This window comes from Ictidomys tridecemlineatus, chromosome 2 (genome assembly GCF_052094955.1).
Source record: "Ictidomys tridecemlineatus isolate mIctTri1 chromosome 2, mIctTri1.hap1, whole genome shotgun sequence".
Classification (NCBI taxonomy): domain Eukaryota; kingdom Metazoa; phylum Chordata; class Mammalia; order Rodentia; family Sciuridae; genus Ictidomys; species Ictidomys tridecemlineatus.
In genome coordinates, this window is record NC_135478.1 from 92843217 (window position 1) to 92861216 (window position 18000).

Consider the following 18000-nt stretch of genomic DNA (forward strand, 5'->3'; position numbering starts at 1 on the left):
AGCACTCTGCCATTGAGCTACATATCCCAGCTTTTATAAAATTTGAAACAGTCTCATTAAATTGCTAAGGCTAGCCTCCAACTTGTAATCCTCCTGCCTCAACCTCCCCAGTCACTGGGATAACAGTATGTGCCATTATGGCTGGCTAGTGATACAACACCAAAGGCATAATCCATGAAAGATATAATTAATAAACTGGTAAAAATTTCTTCTCTGGGAAGGACCCTATCAAGAGAGTGAAGAAAGACAGGACTGGGGTTGTGGCTCAGTGGCAGAGCATTTGCCTCACACACATGAGGCACTGGTTTTGATCCTCAGCACCACATTAAAAAAAAAAATGAAATGAAAATATTGTGTCCGTCTATAACTAAAATTTTTTTTAATATTAAAAAAAAAGTGAAGATAAAGCCAGGCTTGGTGGCATATGTCTGTAATCCCAGAAACTTGGGAGGCTGAGACAGGAAAATGACAAGTTTGAAGCCATCCTCAGCAACTAACAAAAGCCTAGGAAACTTAACAAAACCCTGTCTCAAAAATAAAAAGTAAACGGGTGCAGTGATGCATGTCTATAATCCCAGTGATTCAGGAGGCTAAGGCAGGAGGATCACAGCCAGCCCTAAGCAACATATGGCTCAATGTAAAGTACCTCTGGGTTAGATCCCCAGTACTGAGAGAAAGGGAGAGGGAGAGGGAGGGAGGGAGAAAGAGACAGAGACGAGGGTGGGGAGGGAGAGACAAGCTCACAGACTGGAGTAAAATATTTGCAAAAGATAGATCTGATAAACGACTTATCCAAAACTTATAAAGAAATCTCAAAATTCAAATAAAAGAAAACCACCCAATTAAAAAAAAATGAGTCAAAGATCTTAGGGACATCTCACGAAAGAAGACATACAGATGCCAAATAAGCATGTGAAAAGGTGCTCCACACATCCTGTGCCATCAAGGAAATGCAAATTAAAGCAACAGTGAGAGACCCCTGCATGCCTGGCTGGCACCAGGAACTCCTTCATCCCTGATGGGAATGCAAAACGGTACTTTGGAAGACAGCTTGACAGTTTCTTACAAAACTAAACATATTCTTACCATATGATCCAGCAATTACACTCCTTGGTATTTAACCAGAGTGGTTAAAAACTTATGTCCACATAAAAATCTGCATATGGATGTTTACAGAAGCTTTAGTGATAACTGCCTCAACTTGAAAGCAAGCAAGATCTCCTTTGGAGGTGAAGGGTAAATAAACTCTAGGCAAATGACCTGAAGGCACCCAGGTGGTATATGGCAGAAAATGGAATTTTATTCAGAGCTAAAAATAAATAAGCCATCAAAGTAATGAATAGATGTGGAAGAACCTGAAATGCATATCAGTGAAAGAAGTCAATATGGAAATTACATATTAATTACTGTGAAATTCCAGAGCTGGGTGTAGTTCAATGGTAGAGTATGTGCTTAGCAAGTGTGAGTTCTGGGTTCCATCCCCAGCACCTTAAAAAAAAGTCACTGTGTAATTCCAGCCATGTAATATTCTGATAAAAGGCAGAACTATGAAAATATCTAAAAGATTAGTGTTTATGCTTGCTTTGGCAGCAAATATACTTTACCAAATAAAATTGGAATGATACAGAGATTAATGTGGCCCCTAAACAAGAGTGACACACACATTCAAGAAGCATTCCATATTAAAAAAAAAAAAAAATAGTGTTGGCCAGGGGTTAAGAGAGAAGGGATGAACAGGTAGGGCACGGAGGATTTTTAGGACAGTAAAACTACTCTGTACAAGATTATAATGTTGGATACATGCCATATACATTTGTCAAAAACCATGGAATATACAACTCCAGCAATGAACTCTAAAGGAAACCATGGGCTTTGGGTGACAATGACGTGTCAATGTGGCTTCACTGAGTAGCACATGCATGAATCTGGTGGGGGCATTGTTGGGGAAGGCTGTGCATATGGGGAGCAATTATGGGAATTCTCTGTACTTCACACTAGATTTTGCTGTGAACCTAAAATTTCTCTAAAAACAAACATCTAATAAAAGTGGTCAGAAGCCAGGGGTGGCAGCGCATGACTGTAATCCCAGTGGCTCTGGAGGCTGAGGTAGGAGGATAGTGAGTTCCAAGCCAGCCTCAACAAAAGTGAGGCGCTAAGAAAGTCAGTGAGATCCTGTCTCTAAATAAAATACAAAAAAGGGCTGGGGATGTGGCTCAGTGGTTAAGTGCCCCTGGATTCACTTCCCAGTACCCCCCTCAAAAAAATTGGTCAAAATGTTAAATTTTTATGCATCTTTTATCACACATTTTAAAAACAATGTTTGTAGCAGTTTCCTTAACAACATCTCCAAAACAAAAGCAATGCAAATGCTGGCCAACTGCAGGAAGGGTCAGCAAACAGTTCAAAGTTCACTGAAACAGTCTAGAAAAACTGCTACACCAACTGCTACACTCAAGCTCATAGGCCAATCTCAAGGATGCGGTCTTGAGTGAAAGAAGCCAAGTGTGCAGGAAAGTGCCCAGCAGAGTGTGCAGGAGAGAGCACATGATATGGTTTTCTTTGTATCGAATGCAAGAACTGATGAGACTAACTTTTGCTATTAGGAGTCAGGGCGATGATCAGCCCTAGGAGGTGGGTAGTGACTAAGAGTGGGGCTGGGTGCTGTGTGGGTCTTGGTCTCATGGGTATGTCCAGTTTGAAAATTCACAGATTCTACATTTATGAGTTGTAACCATCCTTTTCATTTTTTTTTCTTTTTTTTTTGGTGGGAAGGGGCACCCTACCATGAGCTGCATCCCTAGCCCTTTCTATTTTAAAGTTTACTGTGAGACAGGGTCTCACAAAGTTGCCCAGGTTGGCCTCAGACTTGTGAACCTCCCACCTTAGATTGCCAAGTAGCTGGGATCACACACCAGGTTTATGTCCTCTTTTGTATATGGCTCTGTCAATTTATAAAGCTTGTGCACACACAGACACACACACACATCACCACACATATACATATCTACATGTATTTATATACACAAACATGACGCATGTGTAACACACACACCACTCACCAGGCAGATAGAAGTGTGTTTTAATTCATGAGTGTTCTAATTCTGCCACTCACTAGGTTTATTTATTTATTTTGGTGCTGGGGATTGAACCCAAGGGCTCTACCACTAAGCTCCATCTGCAATCCTTTTTATTTTGAAACTGGGCCGCACTAAGTTGTTGGGGCCTTGCCAGGTCCCTGAGGCTGGCCTCCAACTTGCAGTCCTCCTGCCTCAGCCTTCCAAGTTGCTGGGATTGCAGGAGTTTGCCATTGCACCTGGCTCACTTACTACCCTACATAGGCCCTTACACTCCACTGAGCCTCAGTTTCCTCATCTGCAAAATGAAATTAACAGGACCTGGAACAGTGAACAAGGAAGCATGTCCGATTCCATGCTTATTGACTCCTCTTGCTACAGTTCCCTTGGTGACTAAGCCCAGGCTGGAACAGGGTAGCAGTGAGGTCACTGTCCTCAAGGAGGACAGGCCCTTGAGGAGTGCCTATTTGAGCTGATAAACTTGCAAACTGCTGCAAAGAGAGATGTCCAATCAGGAGGAGCAGAGGAGGGGTTGGGGGTGGGGGCTGCCTGGGACCAGGCTGGGGGACTGACCACCCCAGGCAATTAGGGGGAATCATTGAGCTGGGGAAACAGATCCCTGTCTGGGTAGCAGGGCCGTTCACTATTACAGGGCAATCAAGATAACTGTACAACCTTCAGGACCTTCTTGGCTGAGCTTCTCTGGGCTGTGGAGTCAGGTTCTTTTCACGGTCACCTCCTCCATGGGGAAGCCCAGTAACTTCAGGAGGCCCAGGCTGGGCTCCAGGATCCCCATGGCCCAGTGATCTTACATATGAGGAGAGGGGACACTGAGGGAGACCCGACTGCCCCTTGGGAATAACTCAGAAGAATTTGACTTGGGTTGAATTCCATGCTAGCTCACTTACGAGCCATTTGTCCTCGGGTGGGCCAGGTGACTCTCTGGGCCTCATTTTTCTCATAGTGTTTGTAGTGAGGATCAAAAAGCTTCCCTCCTGGGCTGGGGATGTGGCTCAAGCGGTAGCGCGCTCGCCTGGCATGCGTGCGGCCCAGGTTCGATCCTCAGCACCACATACCAACAAAGATGTTGTGTCTGCCAAGAACTAAAAAATAAATATTAAAAAAATTCTCTCTCTCCTCTCTCTTTAAAAAAAAAAAAAAAAAAAAAGCTTCCCTCCTCACATAGAGTGAAACCTAAAGTGTCAGCATAGCCTCTGATGCACGATCATTTGGTCTCAGTAGAACCAGGGCTCATTCTCTGTCTCAGCCCCTGTACACTTTGCTATTCTTTAATGAAACCAAGCTCCTTCCCACTGCAGGACAAAGGACTTTCGTTTTCCCTGCCTAGAATCCCGTCCTGCCACATCTTGCTGCAGTGGTCAGATCTCAGCTGAGTGTCACTCCTGAGGGGGCAGGTCCTGCCTGGCTGCCCTGTCTAGAGCAGCTGCTCTCAGGCCTCTCTCCCTCTCTTCTCCCAACCTGCCTTACCAGCATTTGCAACTGATTGGAAGAAAATGGCTTGTGAATTTGTTTTCTTGCTTACTCCTGTCTTCCACACACGACTAGAGAGCTCTTGAGGGTGGAATGACACCCCTCTCAAAAAAGACAGGTGTACATTCGAATCCCTGGAACCTGTGAATGTGACTGTATTTAGAAAAAAGGTCTTTGTAGATGTTATGAAGACCCCAGGATGAGGTTATCTGGATTGTGAGAGCAGGCCCTACCTAACTCTAATGCAAGTGTCTTAATAAGACACTCAGGGACGGATATACACAGAGGAGGAGGTCTCATACACAGAGGTAAAGACCAGGGTATCGTGGCCACAAAGCCACTAGAGCTGGAAGACACAGAGAAGACTCTTCCTCTAGAGCCTCCTGCAGGAGCACGGCTGTCTCAACACCATGCTATCTAACTGGCCACCAGAGTTGTGAGAGCACACATTTTCATTGTTTTAAGCCACCCAGTTTCTGGCTATTTGTTATGGTGGCTTTAGAAAACTAATGTGGGCAGAGAGCTTGTATGCAGCTCCAAACACCCCTCCACAGTCAAGTGCATTCCCAAGTGAAAACCTGTTGGGCTGTTGTAGCCTTGGCCCAGAAATGAGGGGCTCTTTTGGTCTCCTAGGATGCCGGGGGCAGGGAGAGGCTTTGCTAGCTGGAGGCTTGGAACCCTAAATGTGTTGATGCAGATATCCGGAGAGTACAGCCAGTGACCCGAGTCACAGGATGTTAGGGTTTCCCAGGCTCTTTCTGTGACAGGATCAGGCGTCAGGAGCCATCCATGGGATAACATGTGGGTCACTGTGCATGGGAGCTAGTGAAGAGAGACACCTGGTGTCTGAGAATGATTGTTGAGTTCCAACCCCATATTGTTTTTTTATAGGCTGTGGACAATTTTTCTGGTCAATTGCCCAGGGACAATGTGAATTTCTATCCCACTCTGCCGTGGCCCACACAGCACCTGAGATGGGTGTGGACTGCTATCAATCAACCTGCTGACTGCAAAGACATCCTCAAGCAAGACTCCGCCCTTGAAACCTTATCCCTGCCTTTGATATACCCCCTTAAATAAACCTCCAGAGCCATTTTTCCTTGTTTAGTTCCAGAGCCCATGTGGACTAGATCGATCAGGGGCTTCACCTTTTGTAAATATATTTCTGAATATTTGTATTTTGTTATTCACTAATTAGTTTAGATTTTGCATTTGAGGGTGGCTTAGATTCTCCTGGGCAGGAAGAAGAACCCCTCAATGAGACGCTGGCCCCCAAAGGCAGGGGGACTTGGAGCTCAGCTTCCTATGGAGAAGGAAGGAGGGCTGAGCTGCCCCCGTGTGCACGAGAGTGCCTGCCACTGTGTGGGGTGTGGGTGAGAGTGTGAGGGGGTGCATGCATGCGAACGCGTGACACTGTGTGAGAATGCTTCTGGATGTGGAATGTGTGTGAGGAGGTGCTGACCGTCAGGACAGGAGTGCATGTATGAGTGTGTGGGGGGATGTAAGGATGTACTGCAGTGTGTGTGCATGAAGATGAGTCAGTGAGCGTTGGTGTATGAATGACAACGTTTGTGAGTGCCCGTGAGGACACTTGGAGGAAAGGAGAAGGCAGCAGAGAGAAAAATCCAAAGTCCCACAGAATCCCCCAACTCAGAGATTCCCTGGGGTGGGGAAAGGGTGGGGCATGGTGAAGGGGAGGAGTCTCAGGGCAGACTGTTGGTTTCCAGCCCCATATAGTTTTTTACAGGCGGTGTGACTTGGGGTAGGTCAATGCACCTCTCAGAGCCTCAGTTTCCTCATCTTTAATGTAGTGATACGAGAATACCTAGTTCAGGTTTGCTGTGCGGATGGAAAGAGACAGGGTGGGTGGCCAATCCCTCAGCGTAGGTCTGGGTAGAGGGAAGGGTAGGACAAGAGGAGCTGTCACTTGTAGTCACCTCTGGGGTAAAACCTTCCCCGCTCAACGCTACACCACGCTGAGCCATGGAGGAAACTTTACGGCAGGATGGGGCCAGTTCCAAAGGACACTTCCTCCCTTTCTCGGAGCCTCAGTTCTCCCCTGAGCGATGCGGCTCAGCAGACTTGGGCCCGCGGGGTGCGCGGCGGGACGGTAGGACCGCGGCGGAGTGTGTGTGGGTGTGTGTGTGTGTGTGTGTGCGCGCGCGCGGTGGTGGGCCTCGCAGAGCTGGGGACGCTGCCCGGAGGACATTAACATACTTATCTCCCTCTCTGCGGCTCTGCGGAACTCAAACGCAATCCAGACGTGAGGTGTGGCCTCCGGCAGACCGCGCCCAGTGCCCCGCCCACACACGGCTTAGCCCACCCGGCCCCCTTTGCGATCCCTGCCGGAAGTCGCGAGGGACGGAGCTTTTTCATGGAGACACTCCGGAGAGCCGCGCTGCGAAGTTTTGAGAGTTCTCGGCTAAGCCCTGGGAGCGCCAGGCAAGGGTGCGGGGTAAATGCTAAACCAGAGCTCAGACGCATAGAATCGCTGGCTCCTTAGCTGCAGGCGGAAATGAGGCCGGACCTCACAATCCCTAACTGACCCGGCTGCCTCGCGGGGTGGGGTCAGCCGGTTCTCCAAAGGCGCCTAGAAGAGGGGGGCAGCGTTTAAATAAAAGGCTTTGTTGTTCTGAGTCCCTGCTTTTCCGCGTCCAGTGAGGCTGTGGCAGTTCACCTATTTGTAAAGTGGGGTCATAAGTTCGTGCCTCGTAGTGGGGAAATTGAGACGTAACATGGAGGCCGCGTGCTCTCTGTCGAAGCCGTCGGCTCCACTTCAGCCCGCGAACGTTTCCCCCCCCCACTCCACCCTCTGACCGTTTTTCTGGAGAGGATAGTCTTCGTTCTTTTCTGCTCTTGGGAATTAAGGACGGCCCCTTGGTCGCTGTAGCGCACCTTTCACGGGTTGGGGGCGTACCCGGATGTGCTCCTACGGAATCCGGCTGAGCCGCGCGGCGTCTCACCACGGCGACGGCGGGGGCCCCGCGGCGATTCTGCCGCTGCGCCTGCTTCTGCTCGGAGAACTTGTACGTGGCGCGCTACGGGCTGCACCTACGCTTCCGCAGCGAGCAGCAGCTGCGCCAGGATTACGGTCCTGTGAGTGTCCTCTGCTGGCTTTCCTGGGAAGTGGGCGGAGGCTAGGGAGGAGCCTTTGGCCCTGAGATGGTTTGGTTTGCCCACGGCACACGGAGCCTCACTTAGGAGGAGAATGACTTTCCTCTCCATGCCTCCGTTTCCCTATCTTAATGGGGGGGGGGTGATAGCATCTCCTGTTAGTGAGCCGTGTGTGGAGGGAATGAAGGAACATGCGGGTAGAGCGAGCAGGGCAGGCCCTGGCTCAGGATGCTCTCTCGGTGTTGGTGGGAATAACTGGGAACCTAGCTCTGCTTAACGCGGTCATCGCAGTTCCTTCTCTGAAGGATCCCGTGACTTACGGGCTCTCATTTCCACTTTAAGGAGGGGAAACTGAGGCTCAGAGATGTTAAAGGACTTGCACAAAGTCACGCAATCATGTTCACTGGTCTTTCTGCTCCCAGATCCTGCGCAGCCGAGGCTGTGTCAGCACCAAGGACTTCCAACAGCTCTTGGCAGAGGTAACACTCCCCTACTCCCTGCGCTGCAGCTTGGCCCTTCCTCTAGATTTGTGTCAGCAGTCTGAGGGGTTTCCCAGCCTCGGCCTGTCAGTCTCCGATCGCTAAAGGACTCCTCAGTCCTCTTTACCTGCTTCCTGCTCCCCTCACCCTTACTCCTGCGTTCTGGCACCAGAAGAACAGAAATGGAGAAGTGCCAAGTTGTCTATGTCATGCCCTTCTTAACAGCTTTGTGAGGTAGACACATTTTGGGATGAGAAACTGAGTCTCAAAGAGGGGGGTTGCTTTCCCAAAGTCTCACAGAGGATGGAGTTGAGATTACTAGGGCTACTATATCCCTGGCTCTTTTAACACCCTCTCCACCCCGCCCCCAAGCTGAGGTTGCTGCTCATCTCCCACCTCTTCCCTCACCTGGGGGTTAGAGTTGGTGGATTTCTAAGAGAGTCTTTTGCAGCCTCTGTAACACAGCATTTGACTGTGACCATTCCCCTCCCTATAGTGGGCCCAGCTGGTTGAGATGCCTCCAGGGTCTCTCCTCCCATCCAGCCTAGCAGTCCCTCTTCTAGAAGTCCCTTTCACCCAGTAGTTTGGTATTTGTAATTGACTCAGGAGTATAGGGAGACTTGTCTTCCATCCTGGGCCCCACTCTGGCCTTCATGATCCTCAGTTTCTTCATCTGTACCATGGCTTCAGGGGAATGGGAGGCTCTGTATGATAATTTATCCCTGTGCTACCCCAGCTTCAGCAGGAGGTGGCACGGCGGCAGAGGCTGGGGCAGGAGTCAGCTGCCAGGAAAGCCCTCATCGCCAGTTCTTACCACCCAGCACGGCCAGAGGTTTACAATTCACTGCAGGTACTAGGCAGGGAAATTGGGAGCTGGTTACTGGAGGGAGGAAGCAGCCTTTTCAGGCCTGGGGTGCTGTCTTCCCCATAGCTGTTATGTTCTGCCCCCAGGATGCAGCTCTGGCTCCTGAGTTTCTGTCCGTTGCAGAGTACAGTGCATCTCCAGGTGCAGACCTCCAAAGCCTTCTCCAGCGGCTGCAGACAGTATCAGGTGAGAGCATGGCGTGACTTGGGGGTGGCAGCCTAAGATACCTGGGCAATAGAGACTGGGGTCCTCCCACCTATCATATTTGTTCTCAAAAACCAGACCAGCAGGTACAGGAAGAGCCAGTGAGACCAACCTGCCAGGAGCAGGGCATCTGTATTCATTTGTTCATTCATTCATTGACCAACCTTCCTTGCAAAGGTATAGTTTCAAATGACAGTCTGGCATCAGCTTGACCCCTGGAGAGCTCAGAAAGAGAACCCACAGTTGCTCACAGCACCAGTTAGTGACTTCAGAATGGGGCAAGGCAGTGGTCCTGAGAAGTGAGGGACCTCACTATCTCTACTGTACAGATGAGGAAAATGAGGCTGGGGACAGTGAAAAGCCACGCCTGCTCAGGAGAAGATTGAGACCCAAGCCTGTCTGACCTTGCCTCAGAACTCTAACCTACTATCTTGTCTCCCTCCACAGAAGAGAAGCGCATCTACCGGGTGCCTGTATTTACTGCGTCTTTCTGCCAAGCCCTGCTGGAGGAGCTGGAGCATTTTGAGCAGTCAGACATGCCCAAGGGAAGGCCCAACACCATGAACCATTATGGGGTAGGTGAGGCCTGGCCCATGCACCCACCTGAGGAGTCCAGGCAGCTAGGATGGGAGACATATCTGAGGTGCTGCAGGCAAGCTGCCCATCCCTGCCTGCAGAGCAAGATCATGGTAGATAACTGTGTGATGGTATCAGTTTGCTTTGTCCTTAATAGCAAATCCCTCACCCAGGGAAGCAGGATAAGGCCCCAGCAGTCTTCCTGCTTACCACAGGCATCCTCTTCCAGGTGCTGCTGCATGAGTTGGGCCTGGATGAACCACTGGTGACACCACTGCGGGAACGCTTCCTGCAGCCATTGATGGCCCTGCTGTACCCAGACTGTGGTGGGGGCCAGCTTGACAGTCACCGCGCCTTTGTGGTCAAATATGCACCAGGCCAGGACCGTGAGCTGGGCTGCCACTATGATAATGCTGAGCTCACTCTCAATGTGGCCCTGGGCAAGGCCTTCACAGGAGGTGCCCTATACTTTGGAGGCCTCTTCCAGGTGAGTATTTCAGACCCATGAGACAGGATCTGGGTCAGCCATGAGTGCCCAGGCCTGAGATCTGCCATCTGCAGGCACCAGCAGCCCTGACAGAGCCCCTGGAGGTGCAGCATGTGGTGGGCCAGGGTGTCTTGCACCGGGGCGGACAGCTGCATGGGGCCCGGCCGCTAGGCACTGGTGAGCGCTGGAACCTCGTGGTGTGGCTCCGGGCCTCTGCTGTGCGCAACCGCCTCTGTCCTATGTGCTGCTGTGAGCCAGACCTGGTGGACGACGAGGGATTTGGCGATGGCTTCACCCGGGAGGAGCCCACCACGGTGGATGTGTGTGCGCTAACTTGAGCCTGGTTTGGCCCAGTGGTGGTGGGGAGGTGGTGTGGCAAGTGAGGACTTGCCATCTCAGGTTGGAAGGGGCAGAAATAAACTTGCAACCATGGAACTCCTTGGATCAAAAGGTTAGGCCAGCATCTGGGTCATTATTTCCAGAGGTAGGCTGGTTTAGTGCAGGTTTGCTTGAAGCAGACCTTGATATGGGGATTCATGGAGGGTGGATCCTCAGAGGGGAGTAGGGGGAAGCAGGAGAGGGTACTGAAAATGGCTTCACAAAGATGTGGTTTCAGGTGACAGTCCAGCATCAGCCTGCTCCTGGGGAGCTCCAGAGCTAGAATTCCCACAGTTGGTTCCTAGTAACAGTTAGTGGCTCCTGGATAGAGCTGCAGAGGCAGGAGTAACTTCCCAGACATCTGCCTCCAGGGGAGGGTGGCTCCCAGTGGCTGCAGGAGGCCTTCAATGAAGAGTATTAGTGGTGGACAGCACCAATTGCAACCTCTGAAGGGTGTAAAAGGCTTACTTGGAGAAATCAAGAACAGATTTCTGGAGCCAGACTACCTGGATTCAGATCCTGGCTCTGCCACTTTCCACTGTGTGGCCACGGGTGACCCACTGACCTCTATGCTCTAGGTGCTATTGTGAGAATCCAATGACCTAACACAGATAAAGTGATTTATATAAGCCCTCGGCTGTGTTTGTTATTTTTATTGAAGACCTTATAACTGGGTGGCCCTAAGATTGATGAGGTGTGTACACAGAGCTGTGCTTTTTGGGGGCTACACATCTGAAAACCAAGGTGTTTCCATATTGAAATCTTAAATTTTTTTTTTAGTTGTTAATGGACCTTTTATTTTATTTATTTATATGCAGTGCTAGTAAATAAATAAAATGAAAGGTTTTTATTTTAAATTAAATAAATAAATTAATTAATTAAATAAAAGGTCATTGAACCCAGTGTCTCACACATGCTAGGCTAGTGCTCTACCACTGAGCCACAACCCAGTCCCTCCATGTTGAAATCTTGAATTTTAGCTTCCTCCGGAAGGAGGGAAGACGCAGTCCCATTCCCATACTGCAAAAGCCACCTGGAGCGGAGTCTCAGCTGCGTACTTTAGAAAGGCCTGTGGTCACTCTTTCATTAGGTGTCCTGAACTAACTCTCCGTCCCTTTATGGACACTTGAGTTTGGGAACTCTATATTACTGGGTATATATGTTAGAAAGACAGGGACGTCTCTGCTGGGATCTCAGTCAGATGGGGTGGACAAGTTCGCAGACCAGCCAGAGAGGAAAGTGGCGCGCGGGAAGATGGGGCTTTAGGTAGGTGGGTGATGCGGGTACGGCACCCAAAGCGCAGTCTTGGAAGACGGTGCGGCTGTGGCATAAATGGACGAGAGGCGCCTGAGAGCCCGAGGACTGGCGCCAGGCTGGAGATGTGTCCCAGGGCGGAGCGGCGGGAGTGGGCTCCCTCACCAGCGTGGTCTCTGCAAAGAGATGGGCGCTCCGGAGACGGAACCCGCGGTTTCAGAACTAAAGGCAGCATCGTCTCGCTTCCCACCCGGACAACCTCCCCGCGCACCGCTCTAGGCCGGAAGTGGTCTGGAAGCCACCGTGCTGCTGCTTCCTTGCGAAGTCGGGGTGTGGAGCTGGCGGTCCCATCCGATGGGCGGTTGAGGTGAGAAGAGGAGAGCCTCGAGGCCCTCTTTAAGGCGGCGAGGCCGCGAAGGGAGCAGGGTGGAGGATGGGAGCGCACGGGGAAGAACTCGGGACGCCCCTTGCGGTTGAGGAAAGCTGTCGGTTCCCAGGACGCCGCGCTTAGTGCGCAGGTGTGGAGCGTCCGGGCGGGGGCGGGACCTTAAAGGGGCAGACGCGCGGGGTCCCGGAGTCGGCAGAGAAGCCAGAGTCTCCAAAGAGGTGGAGGGGATAGCGCGGGTCCCCGCTGTGGTGCTGGGTATCGGGGGCCCTGAGAACCAGACCCCATTGGAGCCCATACTGCGGTCCGGCTCCAGAGAGCCGTGGATTAAACGCGTCTCTTCCCTGTGCCAGCCTGCGCCGCTATGGCTCACGTTGGCTCTCGCAAGCGTTCGAGAAGTCGCAGCCGCTCCCGGGGTCGAAGGTCGGAAAAGAGAAGGAAGAAGAGTAGTAGGGACGCCTCGAGGAGTTGCTCAGTTTCTGGATCCCAAGGTCGTAAGGCCAGCACCGCCTCAGGGTCTGAGGGTGAGGACCCCAGGGACTGGGAAAGGGGGTGTAGCAACTTCTCCGCAGGCAGCTGCAGGCAGCTGGGACTGGCTGTGGAGAAATAGGAATGAGAGCATTCAGGGGTGCAGAGTGGAGAATTGGAGAACCCCCCAGACAGGGAGGAGACTGGGCCCTGCCCAGCTGGTGAGTGTGGATCTAAGGGTTCACTTAGTGTAGCTATGAGAGGTGGAGCCTGGCCTCCTGCCCATGAGCCGGTGTCCTGTGGAGCCCGGAATGTGCTTCTCCAGGAGAGCACTGATCTCTTCTGGAGAGCCTGGCAGGGAGCGGCTCACTGGACAGACCTGGTCCTACCTAAGGCCAGAGCATGGGGACCAAGGTTTACTCCTTGCCCTCCTGGCCTTCCAGCCTCACCTTCTCCCTGCATCACAGAGAGAAGCAAGCAAAAGGCCCGGAGGAGACCACGATCCAGCTCCTCCTCCTCTTCTTCCAGTTCTTCTAGCTCCTCTTCTTCCTCCTCGTCCTCCTCCTCTTCCTCCAGTGATGGTCGGAAGAAGCGGGGAAAGCACAAGGACAAGAAGAGGAAGAAGAAGAAGAGGAAAAAGAAGCTGAAGAGGAGGCGCAAAGAGAAGGCTGAGGTGCCCCAGGCCGAAGCTCCGCCTGGCCCCTCCCTGGACCAGTGGCACAGATCCACGGGGGAGGAAGACGATGGCCCAGGTACTGTGCCACCCGATGTGCAGGAGGGAGAGAACCCCTCCCCAGGTCTGCCCACAGTCTCCTCCCATCTTCCTTTCCAGTCCTGACGGATGAGCAGAAGTCTCGTATTCAGGCCATGAAGCCTATGACCAAGGAAGAGTGGGATGCTCGGCAGAGTGTCATCCGCAAAGTGGTGGACCCCGAGACGGGACGCACCAGGTGGGGGTGCCAGGCACAGGCAGGCCCCGAGTGGTGTACCTGGGAGTTGTGACCCAGAACATGGGCTTTCAGGAGGAGTGGGGTGTGGTTGCAGCTGTTCCAAAAAGGCCAATATGGGAGTAAGCTGTCACTGGTGACATATCAGCTGTTCTTCCCCTTTGCCTGGTATAAGGGTCTCAATGAGAGACCTTTTTCAAGCAGCTACTGTTGCCCAGACTGGTAGTGCAGGCTGCCAAGGCAGCCTACCTGGGCTCCCTCCATCCCAATCCCAAAGGTGGTGGGGGCCAAATTGGCACCCAGGCTCCCCCTGCTCGAGCTGGTGGGGCCTGAGCCCTGGGGACCCGTTGCCGGTTGCTCTGGCATTAGGGTTTCTTGGGGTTTCTTGCTGATGGACACCCTCACACCCTAGGCTCATTAAGGGAGATGGTGAGGTCTTGGAGGAAATCGTAACCAAAGAGCGACACAGAGAAATCAATAAGGTTGGTGTTGCCCCTTTCCCTGTGGTCTGCCCCCAGCTGTCTCTGATGTCCTACTTCTGTATGTTTTCTTCCCTAGCAAGCCACCCGAGGGGATGGCCTGGCTTTCCAGATGCGAGCTGGGCTGCTTCCCTGAGGGCCCCTGGCCAACTGAGGCCTGTGGACAGTGTCGTGCCATGGCCTGGAGGTTGGCCACAGGGCGGGCAGCAGCAACACTGACCGGTGCTGATGGCTTTTCACCTGTGGAGCCAGTCCAGCCTCCTCAGGAGCAAGGTTAGAGGTGAGGCTTACGGATGCCTCAGTAACCCCTCCTGAAAGAGCAAGGGCAGTGTACCTGATATTAAATGTTCTCTGGTCTTATACTTCTTGCTCTGTTGCTTATTGTGGTCAGGGTTGGGGAGGTTGGTGTGAACTTCCAGGGGGCATTGGGCTTTAGGAGCTTTGGGGAAAACTGGGATGTTGGGCCTCAGCCCTCTCTGCCCTGCTGTTCATCTGTCAGCTGATTGCACTACATCTGACTCCATGGCTTAGTCCCAAATCAGTCTTAGCTCTTCAATGGGACCCACTTATGCTTGGGGAGAGGCAGCTTCGCTCGGTTCATTTCACAGATCACAACAGGTAAGGGCTAGGTAGCTTATTGCTGTGTCCCCTGTAAAGCAGAGAGGCTCACAAACCTGCCTCACTGGGCTATGCCTTGGAAGGGACACAAGTCCTGCATGAGTGTACTGGTGACACTGCAAGCAGCAGGTGGCACTGACTGGGAGGGTTTATGCTTTTAGACAGGTCCTTTTCCAACCTGAACCCCGGGGTGCCGCCGCAGTAAAGAGATCACAAGGAAGCCTTCCTGCTTCTTTAATTGGTGTAACAGACAGTGACATATACAGAGCACACTCAGGCCCAATGATTCAGGGACAGCAGGGAGGGAGTCAGGACACTGTTCACACATGGCCCAGAGACAGACAGCACGAGGACAGACGGGAGGGGTCCAGATGTGAAGGCTGCGATGGGGTGGGGCAGGAGGCAGGCAGCTCATACTGAGCCAGGGAGGGATGGGTCTCTGCTGAATCCTTCTTTAGAAATCAAAGAGAAGGCAGGTGGTGGAGCTGGGTGGTGGTTGAGGCTCAGTCCTGGGGTTCGGGGTGGGTGGGGTGGACTAAGGCTTCTATTCTAACAGGCCTGGGGTGGGGGTGGCAGTCAGCAAGGCCTGCCTCACCCTTTGGTTACGACTGGTTGGGCCTGAGCCCTGCAGCTCAGCACCCAACACTGTAAACATTTTTGGTATTTAAAGGACTTTGCCCTTCCCTCTCTTGGTTTCTGAAAAACTGGTGCTTCCTCGGGAGAGTGTGGTGAAAGGAGTCTTAGGGAGGCAGAAAGCAGACCTGGATATAGAAGAGACTTGGGAGGGAGGCTGCCCGTCTCACCGTCTATGGCTGAGGGCCTGGGAGAGGCCCAGGGGACTATTGCTGTTGTCCTTGGCATGGCTGATGACTGGGCAGGCTATGGGGGGTGCGAAGCCATGGGGGCTTCCTTGGGAGAGGCTGAGTCTGCCCACAGGGCCTCCTGGCCTTTATTGCAGGCGGGCCCAGGACTTCCAGGTGCTTCTCTGGATGGCTAGTCACCGAGGTGTAGGTGAGGTGGGGCAAGGTGGGGCTGATAGAGGCGGTGGCACTGGCCACAGGGGCCCCTGGCCAGGGCTGTGATTGTCGGGCCAGCGACTCCTGCTGGGAGCAAGGGGTCAGCTATTGCACTTTCACTGCAACAGTTACGAGGATACTTGGTCCATAAAATAGTCGTTGCTTTATACAATATGCCTGAAACAACAAAAAGCTACATCTTAAATGTGAATAGCCCTGGAGGCTCCATCCCCCAGGTGTTTTCTCTGCACAAAATAAATAGCTCTTCCTCTGTATAGGCCCCCATTTGAGAACATTTACATGACCCTTTGGCTGTACATATCTACACACGGGGAAAGTTGCCCTCAGCCTGCACACCTCCCCAGCCCAGCCCGCAGGGCCCTGAGCTGTATCCAGGTTGGCAGAGTCTCAGGAACAGAGTGCAGTGGCTGGAGGGCTGTCCGGGGCCTTGGGGATGGTGGCGGAACCTGGGCGGCAGCCGAGGTTGCCCGGTGCTGGGAAGGGGAGACAAGTGTCAGGCCCGGGTGCAGCACTCCTGTGTGGGTGAGAAGTGAAGTCCTGGCTGCCTGCCCTTAAGCTAGCAAGCGAGCTGTGGCTTAGATTCAGCATTGAAACGGAATTGGCATTAAAAAACCTAAATGTGGCCCTGTCCCAAACCCCCTCCCCCATAGAAATTCAGTGGAATTAATGGGTCAGGTGAGGCAGGGAGCCCGCACCCCGATGAGTGGGCTAGGGTGGGGCCCATGGGACCCAGAACCAGGCTGGACTCCGTCACAGTGCTGGGTGTTCTCAATGTGGAGGGGCTGCGCTTGGTACTGAAAGAGTTAAGAAAGGAAGCAGCCGAGGATTGCTCATTTAAAAAAACCTCATAGAAATCAGGTTGAGAAGTAGAAAGGCGTAGAAACGCGGAGGGCAGGCGGGTGGGTGGGCCACGGCCTGGGGCCCTACCGATGGCAGGCAAGGAGAAGAGGCCAGGCTTGTCCAGGCCCCATGGCCCAAGGTGGGACAACGAGGGAGCCGGCCTTGTGTTTCATTGGCCTCATGCCTGGGCTGTGCTCAGGGCTGGAAATAACACCAGCCCTGTGACGGCACTGGGCCCCAGCTGGGCAAGCAGACAGGCGGGCAGGGGTCCCAGGGCTGCCATGGCTCTGGCAGGCCAGGCAGGGCTGCAGGAATTAAAATATGGCCTTGCTCTCCTGCTTGCACATGGATTTGCCAAACTGGAACCTTCTGTGTGGTAACAGGTCCCGGATCAGCAGATATTGAGTTTTCATGCATGTCAGCGAGTCTGTAGCCATAGATGGTAAAGGGTCCCACACTCAAAAACCAGGGCAAAACCAGTGAGGTCAGACAGTTGAGAATCTGGAGTCAACGAAAAGCAGGCTGGACCCCTGTTGGAGCTGCTACCAAATGGAGGGGACCTTGGGGTGGAGGATAGTGGACAGGGAGGTGGCAGGATGGGCCCAGGCCCACCCCTGGCACCAGGAGGCTGGGAGATCAACACAGGGCACAATGTCCAGAAGTGCCTCCCCAGGCCAGGCTCAGTGGGATGTCTTGGTCCTTCTGTGATCCTGGCTGGTTGTCCTGCTGTTTTCCACGATATGCTGGACCCCACAGGCCCTATGACAGGAGGCAGGGCTGGGAGGACTGGGTGGCATGGCCTGTGTCCTCCAGTGGGCCATGGGACAAGCTCTCAGGCGTGTCTGTTCCTCCCCAGCCACCTGCGTGTGCTTAGGCCAGACCTCCTGGTGGAGCTGGAACCCTGGCCTAGCACTGCCTAAGAGACCATGGTGCCTCGCTGATGGTGCCCTACTTGGGGCCCGTGGCTGTCCCTGGATCAAGCCGGCCTGTCATGGTGCGGCCCCAGCAGCTGGCCGCCATGCTCATGCTGCGCTGGCCTCGCTGTTCACAGTCTGCTTGGCCCTGCGTCCGCTCGAGTCGGCTGGGGCCACTGGGCTGAGCTGAGATGGTGCGGAGCAGGTGGTTCCTGGAACGCAGGAAGTCCCCCTGGCCAGGAAGGCCGAAGCTGCCCTTGCGTAGTGCCATGCGGGTGGCGGTGTTGCGGGCTGGCCGTGCCCGGTGGTTGTACTTGAGCTGGGCCAGGTGGGCTGCGTAGCCGTCCGTGATGAACTACAGGGGCAGTGAGGAGGACGGGCTGTCAGCGG

General features: G+C 52.9%; 4 protein-coding genes and 1 pseudogene across 24 annotated transcripts in view; 3 read left to right on the forward strand and 2 right to left on the reverse strand.

The window, feature by feature from the left end:
• Abcb9 (ATP binding cassette subfamily B member 9) overlaps window positions 1–7611 on the reverse strand; it is a 41410-nt gene extending 33799 nt beyond the window's left edge. Inside the window, exon 1 of the mRNA XM_078039311.1 lies at window positions 7461–7611. The gene's annotated coding sequence lies outside the window, so the exon portion shown is untranslated. The remainder of the gene's footprint in view (window positions 1–7460) is intronic.
• Window positions 1590–1687, forward strand: LOC120892089 (U6 spliceosomal RNA; annotated as a pseudogene).
• A 1504-nt stretch (window positions 7612–9115) lies between the features above and the next one.
• Ogfod2 (2-oxoglutarate and iron dependent oxygenase domain containing 2) lies at window positions 9116–11299 on the forward strand. The gene is made up of 4 exons (XM_078039316.1): window positions 9116–9209; window positions 9675–9802; window positions 10033–10290; window positions 10365–11299. Exons 2-4 carry the CDS (start codon window positions 9764–9766, stop codon window positions 10626–10628), a joined length of 561 nt encoding a protein of 186 aa, XP_077895442.1. The 5' UTR covers window positions 9116–9209; window positions 9675–9763; the 3' UTR covers window positions 10629–11299.
• Window positions 11300–11439: 140 nt separating this feature from the next.
• On the forward strand, window positions 11440–14563 carry Arl6ip4 (ARF like GTPase 6 interacting protein 4). Of its 5 annotated transcripts, none has more exons than XM_021729275.3 (6): window positions 12150–12289; window positions 12661–12831; window positions 13219–13527; window positions 13608–13725; window positions 14135–14204; window positions 14281–14563. In XM_021729275.3, exons 2-6 carry the CDS (start codon window positions 12672–12674, stop codon window positions 14335–14337), a joined length of 714 nt encoding a protein of 237 aa, XP_021584950.1. In that variant the 5' UTR covers window positions 12150–12289; window positions 12661–12671; the 3' UTR covers window positions 14338–14563. The 5 variants fall into 5 exon arrangements, with proteins under 5 accessions (XP_077895438.1, XP_021584950.1, XP_077895439.1 ...); XM_078039313.1 differs by having other exon boundaries at window positions 13243–13527; XM_078039314.1 differs by having other exon boundaries at window positions 12661–12798.
• A 473-nt stretch (window positions 14564–15036) lies between these two features.
• Pitpnm2 (phosphatidylinositol transfer protein membrane associated 2) overlaps window positions 15037–18000 on the reverse strand; it is a 127746-nt gene continuing 124782 nt past the window's right edge. For all 17 annotated transcript variants that reach the window (XM_040289550.2, XM_078039290.1, XM_078039289.1 and 14 more), the window contains one exon: window positions 15037–17965. In XM_040289550.2, coding sequence (XP_040145484.2) covers window positions 17645–17965 — 321 coding nt within the window. In that variant the 3' untranslated portion in view covers window positions 15037–17644. The remainder of the gene's footprint in view (window positions 17966–18000) is intronic.